This window comes from Cyclospora cayetanensis, unplaced genomic scaffold (genome assembly GCF_002999335.1).
Source record: "Cyclospora cayetanensis isolate NF1_C8 unplaced genomic scaffold, CcayRef3 CcayRef3_contig_207, whole genome shotgun sequence".
Classification (NCBI taxonomy): domain Eukaryota; phylum Apicomplexa; class Conoidasida; order Eucoccidiorida; family Eimeriidae; genus Cyclospora; species Cyclospora cayetanensis.
Window position 1 is genome coordinate 314 of NW_020312156.1, and position 14,062 is coordinate 14,375.

The 14,062-nt window shown below is 53.3% G+C and overlaps 1 protein-coding gene across 1 annotated transcript; it reads right to left on the reverse strand.

Moving 5' to 3' along the window:
* Positions 1 to 560: 560 nt before the first annotated feature.
* On the reverse strand, positions 561 to 8,587 carry LOC34622435 (fibrillin-1; the record flags this gene model as incomplete). The annotated part of the gene is made up of 10 exons (XM_026337852.1): positions 8,515 to 8,587; positions 7,998 to 8,141; positions 7,611 to 7,859; positions 3,145 to 7,479; positions 2,517 to 2,905; positions 2,064 to 2,319; positions 1,760 to 1,867; positions 1,261 to 1,542; positions 990 to 1,088; positions 561 to 823 (listed from the first exon to the last, which is right to left on the reverse strand). Coding segments are annotated over exons 1-10 (6,198 nt in total), but the record flags the coding sequence as incomplete, so codon positions are not given.
* Between the last annotated feature and the right edge of the window lie 5,475 nt (positions 8,588 to 14,062).

The following is a 14,062-nucleotide window of genomic DNA, read 5'->3' on the forward strand; positions in this document are numbered from 1 at the left end:
GTATCTTCCTTCTTTTCTTCTCCCTCTTCTGCTCCTTCCTCCTTTTCTTCTCCCTTTCCTTCTTCCTCCTTTTCTCCCTCCTCTTCAGGTGTTTCGCCGGCTCCGCCGTCGACTACTGTATCTTCCTCCTTTTCTTCTCCCTCTTCAGGTTTTCCACCGGCTCCGCCGCCGCTTACATCGCCGTCGACTCCACCGCCGCTTACATCGCCGTCGACTCCACCGCCGCTTACATCGCTGCCGGTTCCTGCGTCACCCTCACCGCCGCTGATTCCACCGCCGCTTTGATCGCCGCCGGCTCCACCGTCGACTCCACCACTGCCGGCTCCTGCGCCACCCCCACCGCTGCCGGCTCCTGCGTCACCCTCACCGCCGCCGACTCCACCGTCGACTCCACCACTGCCGGTTCCTGCGCCACCCTCACCGCCGCTGATTCCACCGCCGCTTTGATCGCCGCCGGCTCCACCGTCAACTCCACCACTGCCGGTTCCTGCGTCACCCTCACCGCCGCTGATTCCACCACTGCCGGTTCCTGCGTCACCCCCACCGCCGCTGATTCCACCGTCGACTCCATCACTGCCGGTTCCTGCGCCACCCTCACCGCTGCCGGTTCCTGCGCCACCCCCACCGCTGCCGGCTCCACCGTCGCTACCACCAGCTTGGTTTTCCTCTCCGGGGATCGGCACTACTGGCTGGGCAGTGCAGGCCTCTGTCTCAGAGCACAGGCACGGCGGTGCGTCTGTGCAGTCGTCCCTTTGGCGAGAACGCAGGCCTGGCTCTGGGGAGCCGCACTCGCTCCACTCGCCGAATGGGCTGCAGGTGTCGGCTGCACATCAACACGCATTCCAAACACATCGTCGGACACGTGAACAGCCCCTCCAGCGCTACGTCTGTTGCTCGACTGAGGCTGTAAACTGTGATGCGCAGTGTGCAGCCACGGCGGGACGACAGAGCAGTACGCCGCCTGCTCTTTGTACTGTGCAACCGCTCACCGCCACACGCGCGCGTCTCCACAACTTCAGGGCAGTTGACTGGCGACCTGTGTTGCGTCCCGGTTTGATCGCAATCAGACCACTCCCCGTATTCGCCGCCTGAAGCCACGATTCACGCACACCACTTGCGGCGTCTCACCACACCACCGATGAACTGAAAGCACCACTCTAAATGGATGCGGTATTTACATACACACAGCCCCTTCATGGAGCATCGAACGGATACACACATATCAAAAAGCCAACCAGAATTACGTAGCCCCAGGCTTACAAGAGTTCGGGAGTACGCTTTCGCAGTAGCGTGTCTCGCGAGTTGTCTTCGTCTGGCCATTGGAGGTGACAACGCAGGTGCGCTTCTCCTGCCTCATGGCGCATTCAGACCAGGGTGTGCACACAGTCGAGTCCTCCTGCTGCTCCTGCTCCACCTGGGCGCTTGAGCACTCTTCATAGACCACGGTTCCACAGTTGTCCACTCTTGAGCGCACGCGCTTGCCTCCAACCTCGACAGAGCAGTCGCTCCACTGGCCCCACTCGCCGCATTCAGGTGCTGGCCCTGCGAAACCACGCACACACCCGTCACGCGTTGTAGCGTGATGTTTCTCACGATCGACAAACAATAGGAGTGGCCTTTGTAGACAAATAAAACGACCCGCCGGACGGCGCAAGCACGGAGACAGGAAATATCAAGGCATTGTAGACGCTGACTATTCTTATGCTTGGTGAGCAGGCAGCTGCTAGGGAGGCGGCCTTGCAACTACATGGTGACTCACGATTCTCGCATTGGAAGGTTTCAGTCTGCTGCTCGCCGTTGCAGGTGCGTGTGCGCGTGATGGTCTCGCCTGTGTGGCAATCTGCCGGCTCCCAAGGCCCGAACGGAGCTGCGAATTAGAGCACCGCACAGACAGTTTATAAACGCTGCCAGTTTGCCGGCGCTGGCTGCCTTGGGTGAACAGAGGCAACTACGTCAGCTGCAGCTAAGTAGGAGGCAGGGCGAACGCAGGGCCTCCTATGAAGCCTCAACACAGAAGAGCACCCCGCCTGTCGAAACAGGCTGCGTAGCCGTGCAGTACTTACTGCAGGCATCCTCCTCTTCGCTTTGAGTGGAGCAAGCGCGTGTCTCCTGGCCAGACGAGTCAATACACTGCCTCGACTGTTCGCCGTCCTTGCATGCAGACCACTCGGTCCACGCTGTGCACTCCCCTTCCGGCGCAGTGGTGGGTGGCTCGCACTGCTGCATCTCAATGCGGCCGCACTCATCAGAGGAGCGGCCCTTGTAGAACTTGTCGCCGACTGCCAAAACGCAATCTCCCCACGGTCCCCAATTGCATTCGTTCTCAACCTTCTCTGCAAGCAAGTTCATCGGCACGCACGCCAAGGAGTAGTGCTCAACGCACATATACACAACACCCCCAACAGCTTCGCACGCACAAGGAGAGACCGCTACACCTCGAGCAGGGTGGATGGTTCCCACCCGCCCTACTGCTGACTCTATCCAAAAGCAGGTGCTCATGCCAGAGAAAAACGAATGCCGCATTGTCTCTTACCTCCGCAGCTGCGAACTTCGTATACATGCTGACAGTCCCCCTTTACGCGGTATTGCTTATTCAAGTTGCATTCGGACCACTCAGTCCACGCTCCGCAGGTTTCGGGATCGACGGTTGTGCAAACTCTGCTTTCCTGCAGGGTGACGTTCGTGCAGTCTCTAGTCTGCACAAGAACTCCATTCTCGGTGGCATGGCAGGCGCTCCACGGTCCAAACGCTGTACACTCCTCCGCTGGGGTAGGAACCTTGGGCATCTCGCAGTGCTCGAACTCGACTTCCTCTGGGCAGTTGCCACGAGTTCTCGTGCGAATGCCCTCCTTCGGTGTGCCGCACTCGGACCATTCGCCAAAGGCCTCGCATTTCGCCTCGACTTCTGTAGCGTTCCGCCCCAACACGCAAAGACAGACACCCGAACTATCGATCCCACACTGCACGACTACGACCGTGGTCCTTCACCCCGGAACTGCATGCTCGCAGCTTTGAAGTGTCCTGTTCCGAGAGGCATACGTTGTTTTCTACAGTGCAGAATTCGCTGTGCATTTGGGTGCGTGTATACATACATATATATGTAGGCGTGTGCGAAATATCGGCTAATACTATCCATGAACGCACCTGGATCTTCACATTCACGGATCTCCTCAGCATCCTCGCAACCGGCTTCTCCGAATTTTTCTCTCTGACGACGGGAAGTGTTGTCAACGTGACTGCAGTCAGACCACTCACTGAACTCGCCGCACCCCTCCTTCTCTGGTTCAGCTCCCAGGCAGAGTCGTTGTTCTTTCTTGGAGGGCAGGACGATGCACTGGCGTGTGCTGTAGATCGACTCTCCAGTGCACTTGCTCCATGTTGTCCAAGAACTGCAATGCTGCTGTCCCGGCAGCATGGGCTTCTCTTCACAGGTGAAACCGTCTCCCTCGAATCCGGTATTGCAGGTGCAGGTAAACGAGCCAGGGGTGTTGGTGCAAGTTGCACTGATGTCGCACTTCGCAGCATTGCCCTCGCACTCATCAATGTCTTGGCAAGTCGTACCAAAGCCGGTGTACCCAGATCCGCAAGTGCAAGTGAATGAACCATCGGTGTTTGCGCAAGTAGCATGCGGGTCGCAGTTGTGCGTCAAATCCTCGCATTCGTCAATGTCCTGGCAGATGCCCTCGACAAGGTGGTATCCAGTATGGCAAATGCAGGTATAGCTCTCGCCGTTGGGCTCGCAAGTACCCTTGACACCGCAGGGTGCGAAATCGCACGGGCCAACAGTCTTCTCGCAGGTACGGCCATCACCCTGGTAGCCTTCATTGCACGTGCATGTGAAGCTGCCATCGGTGTTGGCGCAGGTGGCAAGCTCGCTGCAAGAGTGGACGCCGTCTTCGCACTCATTGACATCCACGCATTCTTCGCCTTCCTGCTTGTAGCCGTTCTTGCATTCGCATTTGTACGAACCCTGAGTGTCGACGCAGAAGCTGTTGTCGCTGCAAACCGCAGTCCCGGCGGCACATTCGTCCACATTCTCGCAAGTAATGCCATCGCTGCCCAGTTTGAATCCGGCCTTGCAACCGCAGGCAAACGAGCCAGTGGTGTTCTTGCAGACCCCCTTGTGCGTGTCGCAGTTGTGCTTGCTCGGGTCGGCGCATTCGTCAATGTCTTCGCATGAACTGCCATCGCCGTAAAAGCCACTATTGCACGTGCATTTGAAGCTGCCGACAGTGTTGACGCAAGTTGCGTTGGGGTCGCAGTTATGTGTGGCAGTAGCGCATTCGTCGATGTCCGTGCAATCGTGGCCATTCCCACTGAATCCGGGCTGGCATGCGCAAGTGAACGACCCGATAGTGTTTGTGCATTGTCCCCCAATGGGAGCACAGGTGTTCAATTTTCCGTCTAGACACTCGTCCACATCATTGCAGGTCGAACGCCGCTTAATAAATCCGCTTGTGCATTCACATTCGAAGGACCCATCAGTGTCCACACAGATACCACCATCACCATATTGTTCGCAGGGGTTTCCGGTTGCACATTCGTCGATGTTAGTGCATCCGTTCTCGCCCTCGCCGTCACCCTCGTACCCACTGCGGCATGTGCAGATGGCCGCGGTGCCTTCATCGTTTTCATGGCACGTCGCGTGTGCGTTGCATCCCTTCTCGGCGCAGAAGTCAATCTTCACGCAAGCTCCTTGGACAAGGCGGTATCCAGCGACGCACGTGAAAGTGTAGCTGCCGTCGTTGTTCTCGCAAATGGCGTTGGCGGGAATCGTTGCAGTCCCGTTCTCGCACTCGTCGATATCCTCGCAGCGTTGCTCATCAACGCGTTGGTATCCCTCCAAGCATTGGCAAATGAATGAGCCAGCCGTATTCTCGCACTCGGTGTTTCCACCACATGGCGAGCTCGCGCATTCGTCAACGTCTACGCAGCTGTGGCCGTCTCCCTGGTAACCTTCGCGACAAGAGCAAGTGTAGCTGCCAACTGTGTTTTCGCAAACACCGCCATCCGCGGCAATGGCGCAAGTGTTACTGGCCGTGTCCCCGCACTCGTCAATGTCCACGCATGTGAGCGTCTTGAGCTCCGTAGAGCCTGAGAAGCCCTCCTGGCATGAGCACTGGAAGCTTCCGACAGTGTTGGTGCAATTAGTGTGTTCCCCGCACGGGTTTTCCTCTTCGCACTCGTCGATGTCCTGACAGCCGTCTTCGCCGTGGCCGTCGCCACTATACCCAGCAATGCAAGTGCACTTGAAGGTCGTGTTGTCGTCGCTCTCAGAGCATTCGGCGTGCTGGTTGCAATCATGACGTGCTTGTCCGCAGAAGTCGATATCTTCGCACTTGACACCGTCGCCTTCGTAGCCAGGGTCGCACTTGCAGGTATAGGAGCCATCGGTGTTGGTGCAAGTGGCGTATACCGAGCAATTGTTCAGGTCATTTGTGCACTCGTCAACGTCGACGCATGTCTTTTCATCTTGCTTCTCATAGCCATCAAGGCAACCGCACTCGAAGCTGCCAATGGTGTTAGTGCACTTCGTGTTGTCGCCGCAGTCGTCGGCGTTTGTGGAGCACTCGTCAATGTCGTTGCACTCAGTGCCGCTGCCCGCAAAGCCTTCATTGCATTTGCACTCGAAGCTACCAGGTGTGTTTGTGCAAGTCGCAGAGGCGTGGCAGTTGTGTGTGCCGTTGGCGCACTCGTCGATTTCATTGCAAACATTTCCATCTTGTTCATATCCTTCCATGCATGTGCACACGTAGGAACCCACAGTGTTTCCACAAACGCCGCCATCTTCCGTAGCTGCACAGTCGTTTTCTCTAGTGCACTCGTCGATATCCGTGCACTGCCCCTCGGCCGTGCCGTCACCTTCGTAGCCGGCCATGCACGTGCAAACTGCGGCGGTTCCCTCGCTGTTTTCTGTGCAAGTTGCCAAGCTGTTGCATGCGCCGCGGGAACAGAAGTCGATCTTGACACACTGGGCGTCCTGCAGTTCGTAACCAGGGTTCGCCGCGAGCTCGTAGCTGCCGTCAGTGTTAACGCAGGAGCAGTTTGGCGGGATATGAGTGTTTGCGTCGGAGCACTCGTCAACGTCAAAGCAGTTGAACTGATCGTCCATGCTGCCATACCCTGGCTTGCACTCGCACGCGAAACTTCCAATGGTGTTTTGGCAAGCTGAGTGCTGGCCGCACGGAGACGTATCAGCTGTGCACTCGTCAACGTCATTGCACGTCTTCCCATCGCCGGTAAAGCCCTCCAAGCACTGGCACTCGTAGCTGCCGTCGGTGTTCACGCATCGTGCAGACACGTGGCAACTTGCGGATCCCGTTGCGCACTCGTCGATGTCGCGGCATTCATGGCCATCACTCGAAACGGGCTCATATCCGGTGTTGCACGTGCACTCGTAAGAACCCTGCGTGTTGGAGCACGCGGCATGAGCGTCGCAAGGCGAGTCGACGCACTCGTCAATGTCGGTACAGCCAGATGCTCCCAAGCCTTCGCCCGTGAAACCGGATTTGCACTCGCAGGTGTAGGAACCATCGGTGTTGGTGCAAGTTGCATTGCGATTGCAATCGTTCGCGGGTGCTTCTGTGGAACACTCGTTGATATCCATGCAGGGGTTCTCGGGAGTGCCGGCACCATCATACCCAGTGTCGCAGACGCACTTGAAGGTAACAAGCGTGTTGACGCAAGTGGAATGGGCTCCGCAGTTGTTCAGTGAGGGGTCTGCGCAGAAATCGATCTTGGAGCAAGGTGACTCCCGGCTGCCCTCTCCGGAGTAGCCTTCTGGGCAGCTGCAGGTGTACGACCCGTCGGTGTCCGTGCAGATGGCATTCGCAGAGCAAATGTTTGGATCCTGGCACTCGTCTATGTTCACGCACGGGCTCTCTGCACTCGCGCCTCCGGCGTAGCCAGTGTTGCACTCGCAGGTGAAGCTCCCCTCAGTGTTTTTGCACGTTGAGTGTTCTGGGCACCCGTGATTACCCGCGCACTCGTCGATGTCGACACAGGATCCATCCTCTCTCTGCTCGTAACCGGGCATACAGTTGCACTGGTATGATCCGTCGGTGTTCTCGCAGGTGGAGTGGGCTGGGCACTCGTGCGTGTTGTTCGCGCACTCGTCCACATCGACGCACGGCTTGTTGCTGGTCCCAGCACTGGGATCTGCATTCCATGCATCCGCGCATTGGCATATTGCATCGTTTCCGTCTTGCGTGCAGGTGGCATGGCTGTCGCACGGAGAAGGATCCTGGGCGCAGGGGTTGAACTCCACGCAGGTCAGCCCATCGCCTTTGAAGCCCGGCTTGCAACTGCACAAGCCAAGAATGGGGTCGCAATTTGCATTGGGGGAGCATTCTTCGCACTTCAATGCTCCACATACGCGAACCTCCTTACGGTCAGGGCAGTTCTCGCGCCACCTTGTGTGTGTGCCACCTAGAGTGCACTTGCCCGAAAGCGGGGGGTCCCACTCGACAAACTCGCCGCCTGCAATTTAAGACAGCCGCGCACAGTCAAAAGCCTGAGGACGGCGAAGCCGGGAGGCAAGCTAGCAATGTGCACACTGAAGCTTGGTTTCTCGTGCCCACAGTAGGTGAATTGCCTATTAGGGCACTTACATGATGTGACATCATCTGCCGACATGTTGCACTCGCGCACTTCAGTCATATTACAGGTGGAGTTGTGCCTCTCCTGTGAGTGCGTGTGGTCACAATATGTCCACTCAGTCCAATTGTCGCTGCACACTGTATCGGGTAGGGCACACGCCCTAGTCTCCTTAATATTAGAGCACCCTGACCTGCTGCGAGTCTGAAAGACACCTGGTTTACAGCCCGCATCGTCTGGCGTCCATGGCGAAAAGTCGCCACCTGCACGTCAGAAAAACAACACAGAGGATCATCATCATGCGCAGAAAAAGCACTCCTCGCCATCCCCCCAACTGGATCAAATGCAATAAACGACACTCGGCCAGGCGCCTGGATCTAATCAAACAGACAAATACTCACATTCCGAATTTTCTTTGCATTCCCGAACTTCAACCCATGACTCGCAAGTTGCACTATGCCTCTCTTGGAGACCTGTACTCGGGTCGCAGTTGGTCCAGGGTGCCCAGCCCCATGCACATTTAGTATACTCGTTCAAGTCTGTGCCTGAATAACAGCACACCACAATGTGAATGTCGGGTTTGCTAATCTGCCTAAACAGCGAGCGCAGCAGCTCCTACGAGCCGCATCATGACCCATAAAAATGCGGCTTGACTAAAGTGTCATGCGGCGGAGAGTGCTGAATAGTATGCAACGCGAGCCGGTACACAGTCTGTAGCGTCATGTAATCCACAGGGCGAGAGTCATTCACGGACTTCCTACCATTATCAGCAGCGCAAGTCAGATGGCATACAGCTCAACTGTTGTTGCCATAACGTGCAAAGGCTACTCGCCATGTACGATCGTGCGATAAGTCGAGTGGCACTTTAAAAGCAGTAAGAAGATTTAACAAAAGCTATTTCAGCACAAATAAACTTACCCTGCGTCTTTGCACTGCTATACAACGCAGCGAGAGTCGCACAGAGCGTCCATCGCGAAGTCCGTTGCAGCATTGTCGCCGCCAAGACGACAACGTTTAAACCCTTGTTCGCGCTACACTACAGTAGCACTAATCATCAAGGAACAAAATTTAGGTGGATAATTGGCTCATGAGCCAGAACGGGGAGCGACACTGTGAAAGGCAGTTAGCTGGGGGCGATATTAGCGCCCAACACCAGTGAGCTGCAGGAGGCAGACGAGCAGGATTTGCTCGAAAAGAAAAAAGAAATGCCAATTGTTGAAGTAACAAAGGGAAAGAATCCCACTACAGGAGATCAGGAAATGTGAATGCGGGAGCTCAGTTGACATGAGATCGACTCAAGCTAGCTGAGCCACTCCTCGGGTGTGCGACAAGCTGTGCATTGACCAGCGCCAGGTCTGGGAGTCTCTCACTCCTCCCCTCCACCAAATTACCTTATCCAGTTATACATGAAGATTTAACTTCAACAGGGCTTGAATTTATCACACTGCACAGTAATGCATGGATGCGGCTGCCTGCCTACAGAGAACCTGTGACGGAATCGAGAGCCTGGGGTGACGGTTCTGACTGGATAGAGGCGATATATCTGGTCTAGGCTTGAAGTTTTACCAGCATGAAAAGGCTACACTATATTTAGATCTGCAGTTCGTAATCTGTAGCTAATATTAGGCTCCAGAAAACACTGGGCGTGTTTTAAAACGTTTGCATGGTTGCTGTCGAGCGAAGTTGCGCTATTTTGCTACCTACGGGAATGCTTAGAATGTGGCACAGCGCTTCCGCTCCACAAGATAATTGTATACGAAACGGTGGCAATAAGCTAAATTCAATAGAGTGTTATGAGCAAACATAACCAACGGTTCTGAAAACATCATCGAGAACCTACAAGGCCTTCGGCTCTGTGGATCGCGGAGTAGCGTCTAGCAGAAGGCAAACTCCGTCGAACTTAGCGTGTGCGATTGCCTTAGCACGGCCCTACGGACCTGATTCCGGCATAGGGCAGACATTGCTCGACTTTATGGGTGTAAAAGCCCACCGTGCTAAGTTCATTACCCTATCTGGCCATACAATCGTGTCACGGCTTTCGTTGGGCCTGACGTATACGCGTATAAGGGGGTGCACGGGCGAAGTGTTTCTAGGGCGCTGTAACCATGAACGTAAAGACAGCATGCTCTGGTGTACAAAATTGCTGACAGCTAAGGACAAATTACTGCATTTCGGAAACCTATAAAGTTGTGCGTGCGCCAACTCGGTGCTCACGCTCGAACAGGTAAATTCGTGAAAAGGGATGTGATCCCTAGCTCCTGGATAGCTTAATAACGCCTCATTTACGTCATGCTTCCCTTTCCAAACTCAATACACTGACTAGCGGAAAATGCTGCATATTTACAATTTCTACTACTTCATTTATATTTAGCTGAGAATCAGTAAAGATTGGCTTATCGAATGCAGATAATCGCTACCTCGATGCACGAGGAAACAATGGAACATGCGCACGCGCCAGCTGCTGTGCGCAGATAACTCCGAATGGTCGGAGTGCTTAGTTTATGCAGCTACGCGCACGCTAGCTGTCCCTCTCTCCTTCTGTCGGGAACTTTAAGGGGCGTGGGAAAGAAAATGGTACGGCTCTCCAGGGAAATACTCAATGACGCTCTACTTAGTGTGCATTGAGTCTGAAGTGGAGTGTTTCCCTTTGAAGAGTTTAAATGGAGCGTTACCGTAGGAAGAACCTCATGGTTTGATGCAGCTGTTCCTTTCCTCCACTGGCTGTGGATGCGGTGGGACACAGGTTTACCTAAAACACTTGCCTGCCTTCAGTAAAGTTTTCTAGTGATCCAATAATTTGATTTTCTTTGACAATAGGCTGAAAAAACAAACACCCCTAGCGATGGAAGTTGACGGCGGCAGGATGCTTCTTGAGATAACGGAGGCAAGACTGCAAGCTAAAGTGGACGCACTAGTCTCACAGTTAGAAAAGCGGCATTCTTTGTTAGCCGATAAGATGGTTGCGGCCGCGACAACGAGGTTACGATGAGCAGAAACACATGGCGGCTTCAAAGACGGGCAAGCACTCGAGAAATTCGGCAGTTGGTTGGAGAGGTAGCTCGTTATGTACTCAGTAGATGAAGAATGACGTTCCCCTCGAGGCATGCATATTGAAGGGGAAAGCATTTGTGCGATGCCTTCAATCACGTAGAGGAAACTGTCTGCTTGCAGCAAGTACCGCAGTTCAAGCCTTTATATATGCCCTGACTCGTCGGTTTATTAAGAAACCAGCACAGCTGCAAGATTTTGGGAGAGCTGAGAAAGCTTTAGAAGAAAGATCTCTAAGAGATCGCCATATCGGGAAATATGAAAGTTTGTTCTGCAAAAGATATAGCGTAGGCTAGAAGTTGCGTCATCATTAACATAACTCCGGTATACTTAACGTGACACGCCAGGTGGTCGCAGGAAGAGCAGCCACTCAATTATTAAGCAGCCAACCAGCAAGGCCTTTATGCATAAAGGACTGCGTGTGATTCCAGGAGCAAATGAGCACAATTTCGGCATCGTTCGCTAAGAAGGAAGAATTATGTCAAGATTTAGAGCTCATGTGTGTTAGGGCTGTGTCAACCGCCCATATATTCAAGCTTAAGCTAGACGAATAACGGAAGCCAGAGAAAATGAGTATCCTTAAGCAGCTCTAACGTTCCCGTCCCATTGGCAACACACCTGTTTCCATTGTGGGAGACTACGTCATACAACCAGGAACTGAGAACGCAGGCGAGAAGCCAGAGAACGTGGAGAATAGGGCGGAGTCCAGCAGAAGCAGGCAGTTGCGAAGAAGGAGCATCTCGAAAATAGAGCGGTTTCCACCTAGGCTGCAACGCAGAAACGAGGGCTACAGAGGACAGAACCCCAGTTGAGAACCCACCAGTAGTCGCCACTGCACGGATACAAGTTTGCAATGATGGTCAATAATGGCTTGCACTTCTTGAAGCTGGATGCAAAGTGGGTCTGTTATTCGAGATGACGGTGCAGAAGTGCAATCTTGCAGATCACACCGTAGCTCAGTCCCTAGGACTCAGGTCTGCTGATGGGCCGCAGAACGCGAGAATAAAGGCTACGGCGGTCAGCAGCTATTGACAATTGGGATTTGATCTTATCCGCATTGGATGTGAAGTCTATGTTGGACTCGTGCACCACGGCGTAACTCTGTATGCCATGGGTTACCTAGTAGGAGGTCCGCACTCAGACGTATCTGAGCGCTGTGGAGGTTCGTGTGACGATAGGTCCGAATCATAAGTATATTTCGGCCACTTAGGAACCCTGGTTGCATGTATGTTGAACCGTATAGAATCGATACATCAACACGATCAGCCAGAAGCTTCATGCACGTGGCACAGCAGCGCTTGAAGGGGAGACAATTCTTAGCGTGCGTCCGGTCGCTGTGAATTTGCAACGGGATGATTATTAGGAAACATCATCAAAAGTCTGGCCAAGTGACATTGGGAATTCGCGGATGCGGTATATTACAACGAGCTGCCGGCAGGCTTGCCACCTGGTCGTCCAGCGCATCGTGTTACGCTGATACCCGGGGTAGCGCCCAGCTATGCTAAGCGGAATCGTTTGGCCCCCACAGCATGCAAAGGAGATTGAGCAGACACCAGATAATTTGTTGCACCAGGGCAAAGCACAGGATTTAACCAGCTATTTCAAGCACATACTTGTTCTGTTGCCCTAAAAGGACGAAAGGTGCCATATGCATCTCATCTTCACACTCCTGAGCAAGATCGCTCCTAAAACAGAAGCTTCTGAGGCACCATTTTAGTGACACACTTGCCGCTACACAGATCGACAAGTTCCTCTACACTTGACTGCATACACGCCTTCTTCGAATTTCCCCTTCACCCTCGTGACACGCAGGAGACGGTAATCCGCTTTTCCCCTAGCAGGTTTCCAGACGCCAGAATGCCGTTTGGAGCTGGTAGTGACTCAGCTGAACTGCAACGTCATGCTTATCAGGATTTCGCTGAGTCTTTCCAAAAATAGGCATGAAGACTTGCTACGCTTACGACGTCTTAAGATTAGTCAAAACGTTAAATAGCACCTACAGCACCTACGGTGTGCTCTCCAGGTGTTGCGGGACAAGAAGTAGTATGTGAGTGCATGCCTGAGTTTACTCTTTATTGATCAATCATACTTTTGCGACAGTGTATTTTGGCTGCAAGGCAGAATACAGATTCGGCAAACATTATGGCAAACAAGGAGCAGACTTTTCCTTTGCGCACCTGCAAAGACACTGAGAAGTTCTATGAGTTTGCATCGTATTACAAACATTCGTGCCGGCATTCGGCCAAATTCGTGCTCCTTTCACTAATCTACTTCAGAGAAGGCAAATTTGACCTAGTCAGAGAAGGCTGATGCCACAGCAATGAAGCTCGTAGGTAGCCTTGCAAATCCTCCGGAACTTACGCTGCCTGACTGGGAGCGTCTTTTCCTCCTAGCAGCTGATGCTAGAGGCGTAGCGGTATGTATCAAAGCGCTCTGTGAGACACCGAATAGTTGCCTGTTGCTGCCTTCGCTTCATCGAAATCGAGTAGCCGTATCTAGTGAGGGAAAAGAAGCTCCCTGCTTTATGGTAGGGCGTGAAAAAGTAATTTTACTATCTGTTGTAGTCATTTTTTTGTTCATAGAGACCACCATTCTTAAGTCCCCCACACGAACAGTCTTGCTGACTTTCAAAGTCTTAGAGTTGTCGCTGGCTTGCCTGCGGTACGATTTAACACTGGTATATTGGGGAAATCATCAACGTGGTAGCCGACGAGTATTTGAGACCCTCTGGGGGTTTTCGAATTTGTGCGGTGAAAAGCTTATGACCCATAATAATCCCTCGCTTCTATAGCTGTTGCGTATTCCATTTGCGCTTGACTTCAGAGCAGCCGCTACAACTACCAACTTCCAGAATGGCAAATAAATCAAGCACCACAGTGATGAAGCTGGCGCGCTCTGGTTCAGAGCAATGCAGCGACCTATTCGCTTATACATCCCTACCTTACGGTGCTGTGCCGTTTTAAGCAGAGCGCATGGCCGTTTCTTTCCGGGACATGGTAAAATTCAAGCTACTTAGGAACAGCTCGGACGGCCTTTTTCTGGTCTGGAGTCCGTCACGCGGCAGGGAGAAGTATGCAGTGTAATGTGCACATTTTCAGCAGCCAAAGTCACGCGTTTCTCTAAAATCTGCCGTTTGCAAAGCTTTCCCGTTCCAGAAGGGCTTTAACCTTATCTAAATATACTTGCTTGCGGAACTGCTGGAGGTCAAGAATGTGGATAGCACCTACGTTGTTGTCGACCACAGCAAAGGTGCTCATTTCATCCCGTGCTCCAGCTGCGTCAGCGCTCAGAAATGTGCCCGATCATTGTTGACTTATGTCTGGTAGGCTTCACAAATATTACAGTAGCATCATAACGGATAGGAAATCAAGGCTAATTAGTGCGTTCTGGCGTGCCTTCATTGATTATTGCACACAGT